A 23,053-nucleotide genomic window follows, 5' to 3' on the forward strand; every position below is an offset into this window, starting at 1 on the left:
TCTTTTTGTTGACCCCATGCAGCCCCCCCCCCCCCCCCCGTCTGATGGAGAGGCCGTCTTCTACAACCAGGCGTCAGGCCTGGTTCCAGACCGGTCGCCAGTGGCCAACCCTGAAAGAACAAGATCCACAGGGACCTCCATCCATCCACCCGTCTGTTCCACACCAGTCTGCATCAGAGGATGATGTCTTCTCAGAAGGTCAGTTCTTATTTTGGTAGTTTGATAAAGAGTTTACATTTTGAGTGACATTTAAAAATAAAAAAAAGTTAACTTTACTTAACTAGGCACGTCAGTTATTTACAATGACGGCCTACCCCGGCCGCCGCTGTGCCAATTGTGTGCTGCCCTATGGGACTCCAAATCACGGCCGGATGTAATCCAGGCTGGATTCGAACCAGGGACTGTAGTGACGCCTCTTGCACTGAGATGCAGTGCCTTAGACCGCTGCGACATTGATGCATTACCGTATAATATCTATTGAACAACAACAGGCAGGGGGCTAAAATTCCTTAACAACAACTCTGTTTAGTCTGGTATATTTATAAGTCACAATATGTGGGCGGCTGGCCTCTGCATGATGCATCACAGCTTTGTGACAAAACAGAGCAAAAAAAAATGTACGAAGTGTTAATTGTCTTAATGCTGAATGCTCACCCAGATCGTTCTGTATCTACTGTTTCCACAGGATGCTCAGCAGGAAAGATTGAGAGCTGGCTGCTGGGCTGTGGGTGAGTGAGCATGCCGTGCAAGGTTTGACTTTGAAATGAAAAACTTCAGAGAGAAACTCAATAGGCAAGGATGATGCGTCAGTGGCAGCTAAAGGTTGATGGAAACCGCCCACAGTGTGGGGGAAATGTTACACATGTGAATTGCCAGTATTAAGTTGTGCTCGAAAATAGAGATTTTCTGTTTAGGATATGGTTACAGGTCAATGGCATGGCCCAAAGGGGATTCTTGAGTCAGTTCCGAAACACCTTGGTTCTAGAACTAGTTGTGTTCTATTTATACTGTTGGACATTCTATTTCCAAACTTTCTTTGGTGTTGTGTTTATAGTCCCAGGTTTCCATCGTATTTGGTAGAATAGTACTGTTTGTTCTGTTGCTTCCTCCAGTTATGTTTAACAGAAAATAGCATCCATGTTAGCACAGAAAATAAATTGTTGTATAACTGGATGGAAACTTAAGTATTGTGTAATTACTTATGTATTATTACCAATGATCATAGATGACTTGGTCGCGACTCTATTGGCAACATGATGTCATGAACGCAAGTCAAATTACTCAAGTAGTCTGAAAACGCGGCTAAAAGGGACGTGCGAACTTGTATTATTACTTTGTAGGTTTTTCAGTGGGATAAAGTGGGATAAGAAATGCTGGGATGTTCGTACAACATCTGGTTGACTTCACTTGACTATCTGACAATCCGCTTGACAGCATTTCCTCTGTAGGAAGTGAACAAACTTGTAAAAGCTGTAGATTTGTTGGACAGACTGAGAGGATAGCTGGCTAGAGATGATCCCTGTAGGGTTGACCCTGTATAGTAAAGATACAGTAGGTCTGGTTTGACCTGGATGTGTTTAACACAGAGAAGGCAAAGGTTAAACAACCATTAATAATCTATCTAACAGACAGTAGTATTTACTCATTCTGACTGCAGCTGATCACTGGGGCTAAATAGCCAGTTAGGATATATATATATATATATATATATAGTACAAGTCAAAAGTTTGGACACACCAACTCATTCAAGGGTTTTCCTTTATTTACTCTTTTCTACATTGTAGAATAATAGTGAAGACATCAGAATTATGAAATAACACATATAATCATGTAGTAACCCCAAAAAGTGTTAAACAAATACAAATATATTTTATATTCTTCAAAGTAGCCACCCTTTGCCTTGATGACAGCTTTGTACACTCTTGGCATTCTCTCAACCAGCTTCATGAGGAATGCTTTTCCAACAGTTTTGAAGGAGTTCCGACATGTGATTGTGGAGGCCAGGTCATCTGATGCAGCATTCCATCACTCTCCTTGGTCAAATAGCCCTTACACAGCCTGGAGGTGTGTTGGGTCGTTGTCCTGTTGAAAAACGAATCATAGTCCCACTAAGCGCAAACCAGATGGGATGATTTTCTCCCCACTGTATATATACATTTGCTGAAATTTCTAAAATCCTGTTTTCACTTTGTCGTTATGGGGTATTGCGTATAGATTGACGAGGGGAAAAAACAAAATTTAGAACAAGGATGTAAAATAACAAAATGTGTAAAAGGTCAAGGGGTCTGAATACTTTCCGAATGCACTGTATATCCACATACAATTTTTAATTGATAGACCAATGGTGTTTATATAAATAGTGAAGAGAACAGGTCCCAAGATCGACCCCTGTGGTACACCTTTATACCTTTATTCAGACTTAACCCCATCAATCAGGTGTCTGAGCTCAGGCCTATCGAGGACAACTTATTCAATAAAATAGCATGATCAACAGGATTTTAGAAATTTCAGCAAATGTATATATATATCATTTTTGAGCTTCACGGTTTGTTTTTGTAGTGTTTATTGTTTTGTTCGGTGTCATTTTGATTAAATAAAAGAAAATGTACGCTCACCACGCTGCACCTTGGTCCTCTCCTTTCAACAGCCGTGACACCGTCCTTATGGAGTGGCAGCACAAGAGATGATGTCTATACTCTTTGAATATTTCCTGATAATAATGTTAAATAAAAAAAATGGTGGGTTATTGAGCCAACAATGATGGGTGCTGCACACTTTAAGCAGACTGTGATCCAATTGGTCAGGCTCCTGTGGATTTGTTGTTGTCTATTGCTACCAAAGCATCCAGGACTTGTTTTTCTGTAAATAGTCTACATGTAGCCGGGTTCCTATTACAATCTGAAAGAGTGGTTACATAATAATCAGATTTAGCCTTTCTGAATATGTTTTTGTTATTGTTGTACATAATGATTCCTCAGTTGCTTAAAAGCTTGCCAGTCCGGGCCTAAGCTTCTGTTCCTGGCCTTGACCTAAGCATCATCTCTTTTATGATAATTCCGGAGTGTACCAAGCATTTGATCTGTCTTTAACCCTTTTTTTAAAGGTAGCATGATTATCTACAATAGTATTGAAGACATCTACAAAAAAAGGCTCAAAGCTAAATCATGTTCAGGGATTAGCTGAAATACAATCAAGGTCACTAAAATAAAGATTGTGTAATAAATTAAAAAAAAAAAAGCCTGCTCACTGAAGTTTTTTTTAAAGCTTCTTTTAGATTTTTGTATTCTCACATCTCTAATGCATACAACTGGGCAATAGTCACTGTCTTGAGTGAAGACACCAGTAGAAACATATTTATCTGGTGTATCGGTTAAAATAAGAACAATCAGAGTTGACTTTGAAGGATCTTTCGGGTTGGGCCATGTAGGCTTAGTCACCATCTGGGTGAGGTTTAGATCATTAAACATGTTTTTTAGATTGTCTGAAGCCTGCATTTCTCAATCATAATTTAGGTCACCCAGGCCTCCCGGGTGGCGCAGTGGTCTAGAGCACTGCATCGCAGTGCTATGCTGCGCCACCAGAGTCTGGGTTCGCGCCCAGGCTCTGTCGCAGCCGGCCGCGACCGGGAGGTCCGTGGGGCGACGCACAATTGGCTTAGCGTCGTCCGGGCTAGGGAGGGTTTGGCCGGTAGGGATATCCTTGTCTCATCGCGCTCCAGCGACTCCTGTGGCGGGCCGGGCGCAGTGCGCGCTAACCGAGGGGGGCGGGTGCACGGTGTTTCCTCCGACACATTGGTGCGGCTGGCTTCCGGGTTGGAGGCGCGCTGTGTTAAGAAGCAGTGCGGCTTGGTTGGGTTGTGCTTCGGAGGACGCATGACTTTCGACCTTCGTCTCTCCCGAGCCCGTACGGGAGTTGTAGCGATGAGACAAGATAGTAATTACTAGCGATTGGATACCACGAAAATTGGGGAGAAAAGGGGATAAATAAAAAAAAAAAAAAAAAAAAATCATAATAATAATAATTTAGGTCACCCAGGATAATAACTTCTGATTTTAGTAAAATAAAAAATAAAAACTGGTTTCCTCATCGAGTGCACAAAGGTTAGCCGGGGGAGTACAATCGACCCCTATAACAGTTATGGATGACATTTTTCCCCAGACAAAGGCTTAAAGATATACTGAACAAAAATATAAACACAACATTCAACAATTTCAAATATTGTACTGAGTTACAGTTCATATAAAGAAATCAGCCAATTGAAATAAATAAATTAGGCCCTAATCTATGGATTTCACATGACTGGGAATACAGATATGCATCTGTTGGTCACATGTACCTTAAAGAAAAGCTAGGGGCGTGGATCAGAAAACCAGTCAGTATCTGGTGTGATCACCGTTTGGCTCAAGCAGCGCGACATCTCCTTCACATAGAGTTGATCAGGCTGTCGATTGTGGCCTGTGGAATGTTGTCCTAATCTTTTCAATGGCTGTCTGAAGTTGCTGGATATGGGCAGGAATTGGAACACAACTTTGACATCAGGAAACCGCTCTCCCACACATGAGGTTGAGAGGCCGTTTGGCTATACTGTCAAATTCTCAAAAACGATGTTGGAGGAGGCTTATGGTAGAGAAAGGAAATTCTCTGGCAACAGCTCTGGTGGACATTCCTGCAGTCAGCTTGCCAATTGTACGCTCTCTAAAAACTTGAAACATCTGTGGCATTGTGTTGTGACAGAACGGCACATTTTAGAGTGGCCTTTTATTGTCCCCAGTACAAGGTGCACCTGTGTAATGATCATGCTGTTTAATTAGCTTCTTGATTTGCCACACCTGTCAGGTGGATGGATGATCTTGGCAAAGGAGAAATGCTCACTAACAGGGATGTAACTAAATTTGTGCACAAAATCTGAGCTTTTTGTGCGTATGGAACATTCAATTTTTAGGTCAGATCTTGAAACCAACACTTTACATGTTGTGTTTATATTTTTGTTCAGTGTAGTAGCAAAAAAAAAAGAGTCAGCTCTGAACACATAATAACCCTTATTATTAATATCATAGTCCAGAATGTCCCCAGAGATCCAAGTTTCAGTCAATACCAGAATGTCCGGATACGTCTGCATAGCCCAGATCTTAATGTAATCCAGTTTAGGAAGTCAATTCCTAATGTTCAGATGCATCAACCCAAGCCCTTTACGTTTTTTTAAAGTCACATGGAAACTCCAATTCAAACAAGCTACATTCAACAGGCGCTGTCTGATGGTTGATATCTATATAGTTGCTATGGCTATAAGATTGCATAGAACTGGTCTATCCCTTTTAGTAAGAGAAGAAATTGGAATGGCTTTTTCAAGGTTGGCACCATAGGGCCTGGGGTTGGCACCATAGGGTCTGGGGTGCCAACGTCAATATGAGGAACTCTCAGAGTAACCAATGATGGAATAAATCAAATTCAATTTTATTTGTCACATACATCGAATACAACAGGAATACAACAGGAATACAACCTTACATTGAAATGCTTACTTACAAACCAACAATGCAGTTTTAAGAAAATACCCCCCCCCGCCCCAAAAAAAAGGTAAGAGATAAGAATAACAAATTATTAAAGAGCAGCAGTAAATAACAGTAGCGGGGCTATATACAGGGGGTACCGGTACAGAGTCAATGTGCGGGGGCACTGGTTAGTTGAGGTAATTGAGGTAATATGTACATGTAGGTAGAGTTATTAAAGTGAATATGCATAGATAATAACAGAGAGTAGCAGCAGCGGGGGGGGGGGGCAATGCAAATAGTCAGGGGGGGCAATGCAAATAGTCTGGGTAGCCAATTGATTAGCTGTTCAGGAGTCTTATAGCTTTGGGGTAAAAATGATTTAGGAGCTTCTTGGACCTGAACTTTGCGCTCCGGTACCGCTTGCCGTGCGGTAGCAGAGAGAACAGTCTATGACTAGGGTGGCTGGGGTCTTTGACAATTTTTTGTGCTTTCCTCTGACACCGCCTGGTATAGAGGTCCTGGATGGCAGGAAGCTTGGCCCCGGTGATGTACTGGGCCGTACACACTACTCTCTGTAGTGCCTTGCGGTCGGAGGCCGAGCAGTTGCCGTACCAGGCGGTGTTGTAATAATAAAGGTTTTGTTTTGGTGTGTACGTTTTATTTATTTTTATTTAAACTTTATGATTAGTAACAACATGTAACCTACGTCTTCTCATTAGGCTGGAGAGGGACTCAGAAAACTCTAGACATAATCTGACTGTTGGTAAGTCTGACAACAAAGCCACCCGTCACTGAAATCTACTGTCAGCATGGAGCGATGATGTCATATCCTACTGGTCACAACAGAACACTGATTTCAGTCTCCTCTCTTCTTCCAGAGTCTCTGCTGAAATCGAACAGTTTTGAAGATGACCTGAGTCTGGGGGCCGAGGGTGAGGATGGAAGAGAACATAAACCCATTGGCACACATTTACACACACACACACACACACACACACACACACACACACACACACACACACACACACACACACACACACACACACACACACCACAGGAAATAATCAAAGCAGGAAATAGTTTCGTAGGAAAATTAGGAGAGCATCATGGATGTTTTGGGAACGGTTGGTCTCTGTAAGTGTGTCACCTTGTGAAGTCCATTATACCTGTTTTGACTAGTGGAAGCTTTTTTTAAAAACATTTGCCATTTAATAAATCCAGGGTACAGGACTGTGCAATGTTAGTGAGATACACCGTCCTCATGGCATAGGACTGCTTCTCCACTGCTGGTACATCAACGACATGTAGTTACACTGAAACAAAACAATCTAATCTTAAGCCTTCACCTCTTAATTGAGTGTCTGACATGCTGGTGCATGTTATTTAGCTGTTGACTGACTGCCTCGCCCTAAGACTGGCCCGATATATAAAGCAAAGATGAGGGCGTGTCTGAAAAGAGACGAGCCATCGCTCACTGAAGTCTAGTCACAACACAAAGGGGCACATGTCACAGAGGAAATGTACATATACACACACACACACATATACACACACACACACACACACACACATATACACACACACACACACACACACACACACACACACACACACACACACACACACACACACACACACACACACATACACATACATACACATACACATACATATACACACATACACATACACATATACACACACACACATACACACACACACACACACACACACACATATACACACATACACATACATACACATACACATATACACACATACACACATACACACACACACACACACACATACACACACATATACACATACACACACACACACAACCAGTGTTTTGTTTTCACTGAAACGTTACTTTTCTTTAATGTTCTACAGCTACAGTATTAAATGTTGAGGAAGGAGTCTCAGAACTGGGGTAAGACAACATGAAGAATGTGTGGTTTAATTACATAAATTCTGTCTAAACGTCTTTCCTATTTAGAGGGAGGTTTAGTTTAGTCAAGTATGGTTGACGTGACGTAAATTGACCTGCTTTTATCTCCCAATGGTGGTGCCTGCTGGCTAAATGGTGCCTGTGTAGGAGCTGCCCACTGCTGCCACCGCCACCCAAACATCCTCACAGAGGAGTCACCACCAGGTCAGTGGCCACCCACAGTAGATCTGTCAAATTTACAAAGTACTACACATGGCAGGCTAAAATTATAGTCTGGAGTTTTTATTTTATTTTTTATTTTTACAATGCCTCTTTATGCATTTTCCCAGCTACTACTACATTAGTACATTAAATACAGGTACATTAAGATATGACTTCTGTTTAATACAGGCATAATAATAAATAATAACATGCATCAACTACTGTTACAAAGTTATTAGAATCTTTCTGGTTTGTTTTGCCAACTACTGTTACAAAGTTATTAAAATCTTTCTGGTTTGTTTTGCCAACTACTGTTACAAAGTTATTAGAATCTTTCTGGTTTGTTTTGCCAACTACTGTTACAAAGTTATTAGAATCTTTCTGGTTTGTTTTGCCAACTACTGTTACAAAGTTATTAGAATCTTTCTGGTTTGTTTTGCCAACTACTGTTACAAAGTTATTAGAATCTTTCTGGTTTGTTTTGCCAACTACTGTTACAAAGTTATTAGAATCTTTCTGGTTTGTTTTGCCAACTACTGTTACAAAGTTATTAAAATCTTTCTGGTTTGTTTTGCCAACTACTGTTACAAAGTTATTAGAATCTTTCTGGTTTGTTTTGCCAACTACTGTTACAAAGTTATTAGAATCTTTCTGGTTTGTTTTGCCAACTACTGTTACAAAGTTATTAGAATCTTTCTGGTTTGTTTTGCCAACTACTGTTACAAAGTTATTAGAATCTTTCTGGTTTGTTTTGCCAACTACTGTTACAAAGTTATTAGAATCTTTCTGGTTTGTTTTGCCAACTACTGTTACAAAGTTATTAGAATCTTTCTGGTTTGTTTTGCCAACTACTGTTACAAAGTTATTAGAATCTTTCTGGTTTGTTTTGCCAACTACTGTTACAAAGTTATTAGAATCTTTCTGGTTTGTTTTGCCAACTACTGTTACAAAGTTATTAGAATCTTTCTGGTTTGTTTTGCCAACTACTGTTACAAAGTTATTAGAATCGTTCTGGTTTGTTTTGCCCATTGTTTATTTTGGCCTGTCACAGGTGTTTGATCTTTGATTCCTGTTTTCTTGTACTGTATCTGCAGTACTCCCCGCCAGAGGCTGGCTCTGCCCCATCTCCACCTGGGTCACAGTCTGGCCTCCAGTGGGCTCTCCAAAAGCACCAGTAAAGCATCGAGGCGAGTTAGGACCAACCACTCTCAACCTGATGTTTCACAGTCTAACAGATCTAGTACAACGTCACTGAGAATGCGTAAACTGAAGTGCAGTCAGTAAATCTCTCTCTCTCTCTCTCTCTCTCTCTCTCTCTCTCCCTTCTCTTCCTCTATATCTCCGTCCTCATCCCCTCTCTCTTCTTCTGTCTCTCTGACTCATCACCTACACACACACACACACACACCCAGTGTGTCGGAGGCGCTGCAGATGTGTGCGGAGGATGCAGAGGAGACTCTGTACCAGTTAGGGTTTGGTTGTGATGAGCCTGAGGTTACGGCCCGTATCCCTATCCGCTTCATCAACTTCCCGTCCCATGCCCACGGCATCAACCTCCGCCTCTTTCTTCAGTCCCAACTGCACCGGCTCCGACAGGAGGACCCAGGACTCTCCCTGGCCAGTAAGACAAAACACACACCATTGTGTCAGACTCCCGCCCACACTACTGTGGTCATCACCATGCAACACCCACAGCTTCCTGTATATGACTCAGCTATAATTTACATAATAAACTGTAGTTATGTAGCACTTTTCATGCAGTTGAAACAGTTGCATCACTAAATCAAAGTGTACAATAGACAACTACATCTACAGACTGACAGTGTCTATATAACTCAGAGTACACAGTGCCTTCAGAAAGCATTCATATCTCTTGACTTATTCCACCTTTTTGTTGTGTTACATCCTGAATTTAAATTTGAAAATAAAAAAAATGATCTCTCACCCATCTACACACAATACCCCCACATAATAACAAAGTGAAAAGATGTTTTTTTAGAAATTGTAGCTAATTTATTGAAATTTAATTCAGAAATATAGTGCCTTGCAAAAGTATTCACCCCCCTTGGCGTTTTTCCTATTTTGTTGCATTACAACCTGTAATTTAAATGGATTTTAATTTGGCTTACATGTAATGGACATACAGAAAGTAGTCCAAATTGGTGAAGTAAAATGGAAAAAAAACTTGTTTCAAAAAATGTAAAACAATTAAAAATGGAAAAGTGGTAGGTGCATATCTATTCACCCCCTTTGCTATAAAGCCCCTAAATAAGATCTGGTGCAACCAATTACCTTCAGAAGTCACATAATTAGTTAAATAAAGTCCACCTGTGTTCAATCTAAGTGTCACATGATCTCAGTATATATACACCTGTTCTGAAAGGCCCCAGAGTCTGCAACACCACTAAGCAAGGGGCACCACCAAGCAAGTGGCACCATGAAGACCAAGGAGTTCTCCAAACAGGTCAGGGACAAAGTTGTGGAGAAGTACAGATCAGGGTTGGGTTCCAAAACAATATCTGACACTTTGAACATCCCACGGAGCACCATTAAATCCATTATTAAAACATGGAAAGAATATGGCACCACAACAAACCTTGCAAGTGAGGGCCACCCACCAAAACTCACAGATCAGGCAAGGAGGGCATTAATCAGAGAGGCAACAAAGAGACCAAAGATAAGGTGGCTCTACAAATAATTGACTTTGGGGGGGGGGGGGGGGTGAATAGTTATGCACGCCCAAGTTTTCAGTTTTTTGGTCTTATTTCTTGTTTGTTTTACAAAAAATATTTTACATCTTCAAAGTCGTAGGCATGTTGTGTAAATCAAATTATACAACCCCCCCAGAAATGTATTTTAATTCCAGGTTGTAAGGCAACAAAATAGGAAAAATGCCAAGAGGGTGAATACTTTCGCAAGCCACTGTATCTCATTTATACTGAACAAAAAATACACGCAACATGCAACAATTTCAACAATTTTACTGAGTTACGTTTTCATATAAACGAAATCAGTCAATTCAAATAAATAAATTAGGCCCTAATCAATGGATTTAACATGACTGGGCAGGGGCACAACCATGGGTGGGCCTGGGAGGGCATAGGCCCACCCACTGGGATCCAGGCCCAGCCAATCAGATTGAGTTTTCCCCACATAAAGAGCTTTATTACAGACAGAACCACACCTCGGTTTCATCACCGAGTGGCTAGTCTCAGACGATCGATCCCTCAGGTGAAGAAGCCGGATGTGGAGGTTCTGGGCTGGTGTGGTTGCATGTGGTCTGCGGTTGTGAGGCCGGTTGGACGCACTGCCAAATTCTGTAAAATGACGTTGGAGGCGGTTTATGGTAGAGAAAGTAAAATGACATTCTCTTATTTGAGCATAAAAGCATTTCCACCGTCATCTCTCGCATAGTTAATTTTACAGTTGCAAACAAATGCATGTTTAGGAATATTTTTTATTCTGTACAGGCTTCCTTCTTTTCACTCTGTCAATTAGGTTAGTATTGTGGAGGAACTACAATGTTGTTGATCCATCCATATTTCCTATCACAGCCATTAAACTCTGTAACTGTTTTGAAGTCACCATTGGCCTCATGGTGAAATCCCTGAGCTGTTTCCTTCTTCTCTGGCAACTGAGTTAGGAACGACGCCTGTATCTTTGTAGTGACTGGGTGTACTGATACACCATCCAAACTGTAATTAATAACTTTACCATGGTCAAAGGGATATTCAATGACAGCTTTTATTTACCAATAGGTGCCCTTCTTTGCGAGGCATTGGAAAACCTCCCTGGTCTTTTGTAGTTGAATATGTGTTTGAAATTCACTGCTCAATTTACAGATAATTGTATGTGTGGGGTACAGAGATGGGGTAGTCATTCAAAATCATGTTCAACACTACTATTGAACACAGTGTTATTATGTGACTTGTTAAGCAACATGTTACCCCTCAACTTATTTAGGCTTGTCATAACAAAGGGGTTGATTACTTATTGACTCAAGACATTTATTAATTTGTAAAAATATCAAACAACATAATTCCACTTTGACATTATGGGGTGTAAACCAATGACAAAAAAGTATTGGTTTACAAAAGTAGATTTACTGTTTTAAATGCAGGCTGTAACACAACAAAATGTGGAACAAATCAAGGGGTGTGAATACTTTCTGAAGGCACTGTAGTATGTTTCTCCAAATGTTTCTCCAAACAGTACAATACTCTCATTGTCCTCTGTGTTAGGCAGCATTCCAAACAGTACAATACTCTGATTGTCCTCTGTGTTAGGCAGCATTCCAAATAGTACAATGCTCTGATTGTCCTCTGTGTTAGGCAGCATTCCAAATAGTACAATGCTCTGATTGTCCTCTGTGTTAGGCAGCATTCCAAACAGTACAATGCTCTGATTGTCCTCTGTGTTAGGCAGCATTCCAAACAGTACAATGCTCTGATTGTCCTCTGTGTTAGGCAGCATTCCAAACAGTACACTGCTCTGATTGTCCTCTGTGTTAGGCAGCATTCCAAACAGTACAATGCTCTGATTGTCCTCTGTGTTAGGCAGCATTCCAAACAGTACACTGCTCTGATTGTCCTCTGTGTTAGGCAGCATTCCAAACAGTACAATGCTCTGATTGTCCTCTGTGTTAGGCAGCATTCCAAACAGTACACTGCTCTGATTGTCCTCTGTGTTAGGCAGCATTCCAAATAGTACAATGCTCTGATTGTCCTCTGTGTTAGGCAGCATTCCAAACAGTACAATGCTCTGATTGTCCTCTGTGTTAGGCAGCATTCCAAATAGTACAATGCTCTGATTGTCCTCTGTGTTAGGCAGCATTCCAAACAGTACAATGCTCTGATTGTCCTCTGTGTTAGGCAGCATTCCAAACAAACTGTTCCTTTCTCTTTCCCTGATGAACGTTTCTTCCACCCTGCAGGTCGTTTCAGGCAGGTAGAGGTGCTGACAGCCATGGCCAACGCCTTCTACTCCCTCTACTCACACGTGTCCCGCACACCCCTCCAGAAACTCGCCCCTCCCGAGTTCAGCTTCTCCCCCACCGCTGAAGGGCAGATCGGACGGCGCTTCATGGGAAGCGTCCGCAGCGAACCGAGGTCTCCAGTGGAACGACTCAAGGACACGGTTTCTAAGATGTGCCTGTATACTGGCTCTGGGGGTTCCGCCCGGCTGGGCTCGGACTCTGCCTGCCCCAGACCAGGACTCTCCCCAGGGCCTGGGTCTGGGTCGGCCCCCAAGAAGAGAAGCAGCCTGCCTGACTTGGTGGGTCTGGTCCTGGAGAACACCAAGGCAGAGGCTTTATCCAGAGACATGGAGGATAATCAGGATACAGGGGACAGTAATGAGACGAGTGCTGCTGTGGACACGATGGTGAAGGATAGAGAGACAGAGACACAGGGACACATAGACAGGGAGGGGGAGCAGGGGTTGTTTTCAGATGTACAGGATATGGACACTGGGGATAGTAATAAGGCATGTGCTGTGGGCACACGTATGTTCAGGGACAGAGAGACAGAGACACCGGGACATAGAGACACAGTCAGGGACAAGGAGTTGGAGCAGGGATCGTCATCAGATAGGAATGGAGTTGATTTAGAGAGAGAGCAACATCCTGACACAACACCCAACCTTGGGGCATCATCACTTTCAGAATCAGGTCATCAAAGAGAGCCCAGTAGTAGGAAGAAGCTGGACTTTGGCCTTACTACTCCAAGACCTACTTGTAAAGTTGGAGAAACTCAAAACACGATTCATCCCACAGGCTGGGCAACGGTAGTGGCACCGGTCGCCAAGGTTACCCACGACATCACCCGTCCTCAGATCGTTGAGTGTGTTCACCAGGCTCCGTACAGCAGTCAACTACAACAGTGGAATACTAACACACAGGCGGCGGACACTTTGTCATCTGTCGTCTCCTCTGAGAACGTCAGAAGATCTGACCGATCCTTCACCACATCAGACGGACTACACCAACCCAGGGAGGAGGAATGCTTAACCGCCAGTAACTCAGCCAAGAGTTTAGAGGTCACGGTAACTCCCATGTCTAAGGTTGAATCCAGCTTGGGAGAAACTGGAACACCGGTGGTGTCAACGTTCGTGCCTATAGAGCTCCTTAGTCGCAGGAAGTCCCCTTGTCTCATCACTGTTACTGATGTGACACCTTCTAGTTCTTTAGACACAGATGCACCTGAGATGATTCTCCCTCCCAGTGGTGGGACCACAGTGGTGCCTCCAGCAGCTCAGTGTTATCCAGGTGTATGGAGGAACAAGAGGTACCTGAGTCCTCTGAAACCACCACCACTCCAGGGGCAGCTCTCCCACACTATTCAACAGGCCAACTCCTTTGAGCTGGAGGAGGTAAGTGACAGAACTGTTTTGGATTGACCTATATGGCGCACCGTACTCCGGCCTCTGAGTTCCTAGGGCTGATACACACATCTATCTGGTGTAGTCCATTATCTATCCATCCTTGGCTGCCTGACATAAAGCAACTCAAATCAAACTTTGTCAAATGCACCGAATATAACAAGTGTAGACTTTACCGTGAAATGCTTAATTACAAGCCCTTAACCAACAGTGCAGTTCAAGAAGAGTTAAGAAAATATTTACCAAATAAAGTAAAAAATAATCATAAAAAGTAACACAATAAAATAACAATAACGAGGCTATATACAGGGGGTACCAGTACAGAGTCAATGTGGAGGCTATATACAGGGGGTACCGGTACCGAGTCAATGTGGAGGCTATATACAGGGGGTACCTGCACCGAGTCAATGTGGAGGCTATATACAGGGTGTTACGGTACTGAGTCAATGTGGAGGCTATATACAGGGGGTACCGGTACCGAGTCAATGTGGAGGCTATATACAGGGGATACAGGTTAGTCGACGTAATCTGTACATGTAGGTAGGGGTGAAGTGACTATGTATACTTGGGCCAGGAGTTTTTCCTGACTACCTGTTTTTCCAATAGGTACATAGCGCAGGGGAGGAAGACTTTGGACAGCAAGAAACTATACGGTCAGCATCTTTGTCACGGTCTACTGTCAATCAAAACAAAGGTGAGTTCATAGTCAGCTGAGACCTAGTGATATTAACAGTCTATATCTGCTCACTACACTCTTAGGGGGGGAAAAGGTGCTATCTAGAACCTAAAATGGTTCCTCGGCTGTCCCCATAGGGGAACCCTTTTTTTTAATGAGTTTACTACCAAACTAGTTGTTTTTAGAGAAAGATGACTGACTAGTGCGATTCAGAGCAGTCAAATTGCTGACTGGGACTTTGGTTTAATCTCACAGGAACACACACCCTTTTCAAATTACAGTTTGAAGTGAATGTGGTTGATACTGTAGCTGAAATGGGCAGTGCTGTTACATTACCTGCAAATGAGTTGCTGTGTACGCACACGTATGTGTGAAGGTGTGTTCACAACTTGTACCCACACTTTCTCGTAAGAATAATTGTTGTTCATCAAGAACGTCAGCTAACTGGAAATGTTGAGGAAAGTATGGGTAGATTTCTGGTTGACCCTGCATGTTTAATTCTGTGAAGTATTGTAGGCCTGTGTTAAAGCCATGAGGAGAATATGGCTGTATCCATCTGTGTGTAGACCTGAGGTTCTCTTTCTGTAGGTCTGGTGGTTCGAGGGGACAGCATGCAATCAGACAGTAGTGGCTACGCCGATGAAGACGTCTACTCCCCTGAGAGACAAGAGCTGACGGACAGACCCTCAGGGAAATAGACTCCGGGAACTATTTATTTGTATGAGTCACACAAACATATTCAGCCACTGAAGATACATTCAACAGATACGGATTGTTCATGAAGTATGAAAAGGTTTGTTATTGTTAATGACATCATGAACACACCCACTGGCGTGACGTCGTCCGAGTACACAGTTGTCTTCCATCGGTTAACGCATTGCCCCGGAGGTATATTTAACACAGATCAAATTGCCTAACCTGATGCGCAGGCATTGCATCAACCAACGGTTGTGTGCCAGACAATGTGGTTAGCTGACATGTTAAATACTTATCCAGGCGTTGTAAGATCTGGCATGAGTCTTCAGTGTAGTCGGACAGGAACTCAATCCTTCGGTTTGATTGTGTAGACTGTCCTATGTCCAGTGTTACTGTCGACAGTCATTCATCCATGCTAGTGCTGTGACATTTTTTGGGGAAAATTGTTATTTATGGATGTTAAAAATAAATGTTTTCTAAATTAAGAGAATCAATAAAAGTGATTTCAATAAACATTTATTTGCACTGAAATCAAGTATTTTAATCAAAAAGGAACAAAGCAAAACCGTGTTGGGCCACGTTTCAGTTCGACTATGTATTTGGGCAACAACACTTTCCACAAAATCGTCAAACATTGGAAAAGGGGAAATAAGAGGATACCTAGTCAGTTGTACAACTGAAATGGGTCTTCCGCATTTAACCCAACTAATCTGAAATCAGAGGTGTGTGGTACATTGCGTTTCTCTCACTGCTTGCTCATCATGAGATGTAGCAGCAACCTAGTGTCACCCTACTACAGCCAGTATACTTCAGACACTCATTACACCAATACTATTCTTGACTCAACGTCCCATATGAAACCTTGACTCTCTGAAGTGGTGGGAGTAAACACGGGAGGATATAGAGTTCGGGCTATACCATTAGCGTGTAACAGGAGGTAGATGAGGAGCAGATTAGTCAGCCGGAGAATCCAACTTAGATGATCTACTATATTAAATGCAGCGATACAATTCCATCTCAATTAGATGCTAGCCTGGTCCCAGATCTGTTTGTGCTTTTTGGCCTACTCTATTGTCATTGTTTAACATTGCAATTCCATAAGTAGTGGGTAAGAGACCATGAACAGACTGGCACACAGGCTAATTAGATGGTCCATTTCAGACATTATGAACAACCACAGTTGAGGGAAGTGATATTATCAATTAATTGAAGGGCCATTGACACGGTTTTACGAGAGCTACCAGCTACTCAAACAGCGATTCACTTTTGACATCTTAAAATGTGTATTTTTAGATCACAGTAATCCATTCACAATTTCAAACAGGGTTTTGTGAGGTCTGACAAAGAAAGAAATTCAATGGTAAATGTAATTCCAAAACTCAAAATAACATTTTGCATTTCAGATGTTAAGCAATCATAATTTAAAATGTACACCTTTTAACAGTTATCAGATGACTCTTCTAAAAGGCAAATTACTAAACACAAAAATGACAAGACAGACAGATGGGCTGGATCTTGTCAACTTGTCAATAAAAGTACACAAGTCTCCAATTTAAGAACTCATGTCGTTAAATGTCCACTTTTCAATGTCCAAAATTAGACTTCATTCAGGCCAAGACTTCTTCAACAGGGGGGGTATATATTTTTGGTTGACGACAAAGTACTAGCTAATGAAAAGGCAACCAAAGTCAATCATTGTAGATGTGGCAACTAGAGAAAGAGGCTACAGTCAAATGGGGGTTGTTGTCAAATGTATTTGGCCCTTTCTCTGCAGAGTATCTCTCTAGGCACGTAACAGCAGAGCAGGTGGGTGACTGACCATCCAAATAAATGGCCAGTGTAGCCAATCAAGAGGACATCGAGGACTATGTGGGATATCTTCAGGGCATAGGGACAAATTATCTAGGGCTATGTGGGATATCTTCAGGGTGCATTTAGGAATGAACAGACCAGATAGGACTACAGCGATGTGTGGGGACAAATCTCAATTCCAATTCCCACATCATGGGTAATTCTGGGTCAATCAATGGTCACTTCCCCTAACCACCATTGGTTGGAAGATGCTTCCACCCTCCGAGGTGGATGTGTCATATGATCAGGGTCTAGGTCGTTGCCATGGAGAGAGGTCGGTCTGGGAGACGGTCACTTCCCCCCAGCCATGATTTTGAGGTACTGCAGTGCATTGTGGGCTGCGCTGGCGCGGGCAGCGTCCTGATTGGGTGCGAAGCCGTGGCACACTGTGATTGGCTGAGTGGATAGCTCTACCAGACACTGGCACAGTCCGCTCAGACTGTGCTCCTCTGGAACAAGGAAACAATAAAGACATCACAGCCTGGCCACGTATTCACAAAGAGATGGTTTAGGATCAGTTTAGCAGATTAGGTACTTTATCCATTTCAATACGATAAAACAAGTAACTGCCACATTAATAGTACATTCAGTATAAAACAGGAAAACAAAGTGGACCTACACACCCAACCCCAGAAACCATGTTTCCACCACCCCTAGCAACTAGGGTTTGCTCGTCAGTCACACCCCAGACCTCTCCCGGCAACCAGAGAGAACCCTCCCCACACCACCCCTTCGCCGTGGGACTATTCTGTATCTGTTGGGCTTCATGGATTGTTTATATGTGTGGGGCTTTAGCCAAGATGATTGTTTACAGAGTCAAGTATATCAGTCCTTTCAGGAGCCCAGTAGCATTTTTGATCACAAGGAAAAATATATAGACAGAGATGTGATCGTAGATAAACCCTCCTACCTCAGACACTTTAAAAACAGGAATCTATATGTGAATTGGCCCCAGTGATGAGGGGGATATTATTTACCTATGTCGAGGTAGCTAATGTCAAAGCGCTGCTCCTCTGAGAGGTCGTGTAGCAGAGAGCAGAAGTCAGAGCTGGGCATGCCCAGAGGGTGGCTCCTCAGCTGCAGAATCTTCTCCCCAGCAGAGTTCCTCAGAGAGTCCCAGGTACAGCCCAGACCTTTACACTTCCCTGCCTCCACCCTGCTGCCCATGTTCTGCCCACCAGAGGAGACAATGGTACTATGAGTCAGACGCTCAGGCAACCTCGCATACATTTAACAAGCATTTCGCTACACCTGCAATGTCTACTAAACATGTGTATGCGACCAACAATATTTGATTTATTTATACAGGAAAGTCTTAAGAACAGACATTTATTTGCAATGATGACCTGTCAGGAAGCGAGCACAGCACCAATATTGTCTTAGAAAGGCCATCAACGGGTCGCTGTCTCACCATGATAAAAGTGTCGTCCTCAGGCTCAGTCTCGTGGCTGCTTCTCAGGTCTACAGGAACATCGTGGATCCTGGACAACATCTTAGCTGCTGCGTTTCGCTTGGCTAGCTTCTTCGATGTGCCGCTGCCTGTGGAACACAGAGGCTGGGTGTTAGTACTAAGACACACAATTGCTTCATGTAACAGTTTCCCAAACATCTCCTAAAAGTACCCCCAGCCACTCCATGGATTCTATTCCAGGACTAGCACGCCTGATTTCACTTCCTGGTTAGTTGACCAATTGGATCATGTTGCTACACAAGGAGATACGATATACCTAATGTGTAATGTAAAAAAAAAACTAATCCATGACATATTGAAAGGGCAGAACCAGAGTTAGATTTACCAATTTCAACGAATCTCTCGACCCGGCATGTCATGGTGAACTCCTTGCGGTGGGCAGGACCCGACTCCTGGGTCACGGTGTACTCTGGCAGGCGCCAGCCTTTCTGAACCACCAGCTCCTTTCAGTGAAACACACAAAGTCATGTATCCATAAAGTGGGAGATTCATTTACCGTTACATTTTTGCTTCACAATTAACGCCATTATCCTCTGTAAAGGTCGGAGGGTTTGGGAGAAGAGAGGATTTGAGAAAAGCGGTTCAGAGACTGACACAGTATACATCTATAGCCGGGCTCTCCAACCCTGTCCCTGGAGAGCTCCCATCGTAGGTTTACGCTCCAACCCTGTTCCTGGAGAGCTCCCATCGTAGGTTTACGCTCCAACCCTGTTCCTGGAGAGCTCCCATCGTAGGTTTACGCTCCAACCCTGTTCCTGGAGAGCTCCCATCGTAGGTTTACGCTCCAACCCTGTTCCTGGAGAGCTCCCATCGTAGGTTTACGCTCCAACCCTGTTCCTGGAGAGCTCCCATCGTAGGTTTACGCTCCAACCCTATACCTGGAGAGCTCCCATCGTAGGTTTACGCTCCAACCCTGTTCCTGGAGAGCTCCGATCGTAGGTTTACGCTCCAACCCTGTTCCTGGAGAGCTCCCATCGTAGGTTTACGCTCCAACCCTGTTCCTGGAGAGCTCCCATCGTAGGTTTACGCTCCAAACAAAGTTCTACAAATTTTTTAAATCAGTTTATCAACCAGCTATTAGAATCAGGTTTGCTAGATTAGAGTGAAAACCTACAGGAGGGTAGCTCTCCAGGAACAGGGTTGGAGTGAAAACCTACAGGAGGGTAGCTCTCCAGGAACAGGGTTGGAGTGAAAACCTACAGGAGGGTAGCTCTCCAGGAACAGGGTTGGAGTGAAACCCTACAGGACGGTAGCTCTCCAGGAACAGGGTTGGAGTGAAAACCTACAGGACGGTAGCTCTCCAGGAACAGGGTTGGAGTGAAAACCTACAGGACGGTAGCTCTCCAGGAACAGGGTTGGAGTGAAAACCCTGATCTATACATGCAGTGTATTTGGAAAGTATTCAGACCCCTTAACTTTCCCACAGCCATATTCTAAAATTGATTAAATTGTTTTTTCCCCCCTCATCAATCTACACACTATCCCATAATGACAAAGCCAAAACAGGTGTAGAAAAATTAAACTGAAATATCACATTTACATACAGTACCAGTCAAAAGTTGACACAACTACTCATTCCAGGGTTTATTTTTTACTATTTTCTACATTGTAGAATAATAGTGTAGACAAACTATGAAACATATGGAATCATGTAGTAAACAAAACAAAAAAGTTAAAATGTTCCATATTGACTGACCTTCATGTCGTAAAGTAATTGACTGTCATTTGTCTTTGCTTATTTGAGCTGCTCTTGCCATAATATGGACTTGGTAAAAGACCAAATAGGACTATCTTCTGTATACCCCCCCTACCATGTCACAACACAACTGATTGGCTCAAACACATTAAGGACAGAAATTACATTAATTAACAAGGCACACCTGTTAATTGATATGAATTCCAGGTGACTACCTCATGAAGCTGGTTGAGAGAATGCCAAGAGTGTGCAAAGCTGTCATCAAGGCAAAGGATGGCTACTTTGAAGAAAATAAAATATATTTTTATTTGTTTAACACTTTTTTGGATACTACATTATTCCATATGTGTCATTTCATAGTTGATGTCTTCACTATTATGTGAAGACCATCTACAATGTAGAAAATAGTAAATAAAGAAAAACTCTGGAATGATTAGGGGTGTCCAAACTTTTGACTGGTACTGTAAGTATTTAGACGCTTTACTCAGTACTTTGTTGAGGCACCTTTGGCAGCGATTACAGCCTTGAGTCTTCTTGGGTACAATCGCTACAACCTCATACTTTTATTTGGAGAGTTTCTCCCATTTTTCTCTGCAGACCCTCAAGCCCGGTCAGGTTGGATGAGGAGCGTCGCTGCACAGCTATTTTCAGGTCTCTCAAGAGATGTTCGATCGGGTTTAAGTCTGGGCTCTGGCTGGGTCACTCAAGGACTTGTCCCGAAGCCACTGCTGCGTTGTCTTGCTGTGTGCTTCAGGTCGTTGTTCTGTTGGAAAGTGAACCCTTTCCCCAGTTTGAGGTCCTGAGCAAGTTGTCATTAAGGATCTGTACTTTGCTCTGTTCATCTTTGCATCGATTCTGACTAGTCTCCCAGTACATGCCGCTGAAAAACATCCCCACAGCATGATGCTGCCACCACAATGCTTCACCATAAGGATGGTGCCAGGTTTCCTCCATTCGTGACGCTTGGCATTCAGGCCAAAGAGTTCAATCTTGGTTTTATCGTGGTCTGAGAGTCCTTTAGGTGCCTTTTTGGCAAACTCCTCCTTGACCAAGGCCCTTCTAACCCGATTGCTCAGTTTGGCCGGGCAGCCAGCTCTAGGAAGAGGCTCGGTAGTTCCAATTTTCATCCATTTAAGAATGGAGGACACTGTGTTCTTGATGACCTTCAACGCTGTGGACATTTTCTGGTACCCATCCCCAGATCTGTGCCTCGACACAATCCTGTCTCGGAGCTCTACAGACAATTCATTCGACCTCATGGCTTGGTTTTTGCTCTAACATGCACTGTCAACTGTGGGACCTGATATAGACAGGTGTGTGCCTTTCCAAATCATGTCCAATCAATTGAATTTACCACAGATGGACTCCAATCAAGTTGCCGAAACATCAAGGTTGATCAATGGAAACAGGATGCACCTGAGATGCTTTAGTGTCATAGCAAAGGGTCTGAATACGTAAGTAAATAAGGTATGTTTTTTCATTTGTATTCAATTTGCAAAAACATTTTTTTTTTTTTTTTAAACAGTTTTCGCTTTGTCATTATGGGGTAGTGTAGATTGATGAGGAAAAAACTTAAGTCTTACTCTAAAATTGATTAAATTAACGTAACAATGTGGAACAAGGGGTCTGAATACTTTTCGAATGCACTGTGTACATATGTACACATTAATAGCAATAAAGCTTATTGAATTGAGTTGAAAGGGGTTAAAAATGTAGTTCTGAGTTAAATCGGTAAAATGAACTCCGGATGCATCTCACCTGCAGAGCTCCCACAGGGTTGCATTCTGACTGCTGAGACGTGCCGCTTCCTGAAGTCTTCATCTCTGACGGGGAACTGGGGAGGGAAAACAGCAGAGGAAAGACCTTATTTACACCAGACTGACCGAGAGCACACAATCTAACACAATTATAAATGGGTGGCAAGGAGGTTTTGCAACTTTACCAAAATAAGAGGCACTTTGTCTCGTGTTTTTGCGTCCTGGCTTCCAATAGATAGCCTCCCTACATTACTCTCGCCACATAAGCATTGAAGCCAATTATCACTGCATTCAACTACTCATTTTCTCTGGATTCAAACTTGTATAATCCACTCACCTGTCCCCATCCAAAGGCTCTTCCACCCCAACAAACCCTTCTCCCAATCCTTCTCCCAGCACCACTGGTCCCCCTAGCCCTCCTTTCATCATCTTCAGGGCGGCCTCTGCTGCCTTGTGTTTGGCAGCCTTCTTGCTGGGCCCCTGGCCGGTGCAGCTGATCTCTCCCACGGACACGCGGAACGTAAAGTTGGGTTGGTGCGCCTGGCCCTCGGCCTTGAGCAGGTCGTACACTGGGGTGTTACCTGGAACAAAAAGATTGGTAGTGTTGCAGCACAGACACTATTGAGTGCAACACTTGGAGATCCTGCCATGCTACTACCATAGAGATCCTATTAAATTACTAGAGGGATTATGTCAAACCCTCAGTTTCAGAATGCGGTGAAAATGGCAGCCATATTGGCAGCCATTTTGAATTCAGGCTGTAACAACAAAATGTGGAATAAAATCAAGGGGTGTGAATACTTTGACGGCACTAATTATAAATACAATTCATACGGGTTTTATACCATTTTTGTACAAATAGCCTCAAATATATGTAAACAAAC

The 23,053-nt window shown here is 43.0% G+C and overlaps 2 protein-coding genes across 6 annotated transcripts in view; one reads left to right on the forward strand and one right to left on the reverse strand.

Annotated features, from left to right (window-relative positions):
- Positions 1-15,909, forward strand: tespa1 (thymocyte expressed, positive selection associated 1). Of its 2 annotated transcripts, XM_071366226.1 has the most exons (11): positions 1-198; positions 686-728; positions 6,212-6,255; positions 6,371-6,424; positions 7,386-7,425; positions 7,591-7,647; positions 8,739-8,831; positions 9,057-9,265; positions 12,578-14,013; positions 14,629-14,716; positions 15,287-15,909. In XM_071366226.1, the coding sequence occupies exons 1-11, from the start codon at positions 45-47 to the stop codon at positions 15,394-15,396; spliced, it is 2,328 nt and encodes a 775-aa protein (XP_071222327.1). In that variant the 5' UTR covers positions 1-44; the 3' UTR covers positions 15,397-15,909. The 2 variants fall into 2 exon arrangements, with proteins under 2 accessions (XP_071222327.1, XP_071222336.1); XM_071366235.1 differs by lacking the exons at positions 1-198; positions 686-728 and adding an exon at positions 6,109-6,138.
- tarbp2 (TAR (HIV) RNA binding protein 2) overlaps positions 15,895-23,053 on the reverse strand; it is a 13,606-nt gene continuing 6,447 nt past the window's right edge. For 2 of the 4 annotated variants that reach the window (XM_071366256.1, XM_071366273.1), the window contains exons 3-8: positions 22,507-22,750; positions 22,171-22,246; positions 19,042-19,156; positions 18,657-18,784; positions 18,223-18,415; positions 15,895-17,694 (exon numbers count right to left, since the gene is read on the reverse strand). In XM_071366256.1, the coding sequence (XP_071222357.1) occupies positions 17,537-17,694; positions 18,223-18,415; positions 18,657-18,784; positions 19,042-19,156; positions 22,171-22,246; positions 22,507-22,750 (914 nt within the window). In that variant the 3' untranslated portion in view covers positions 15,895-17,536. Of the gene's footprint in view, positions 17,695-18,222; positions 18,416-18,656; positions 18,785-19,041; positions 19,160-22,170; positions 22,247-22,506; positions 22,751-23,053 lie in introns of all 4 variants that reach the window. The other 2 variants (XM_071366246.1, XM_071366264.1) reach the window with 1 other exon arrangement.

This window comes from Salvelinus alpinus, chromosome 2 (genome assembly GCF_045679555.1).
Source record: "Salvelinus alpinus chromosome 2, SLU_Salpinus.1, whole genome shotgun sequence".
Classification (NCBI taxonomy): Eukaryota; Metazoa; Chordata; class Actinopteri; order Salmoniformes; family Salmonidae; genus Salvelinus; species Salvelinus alpinus.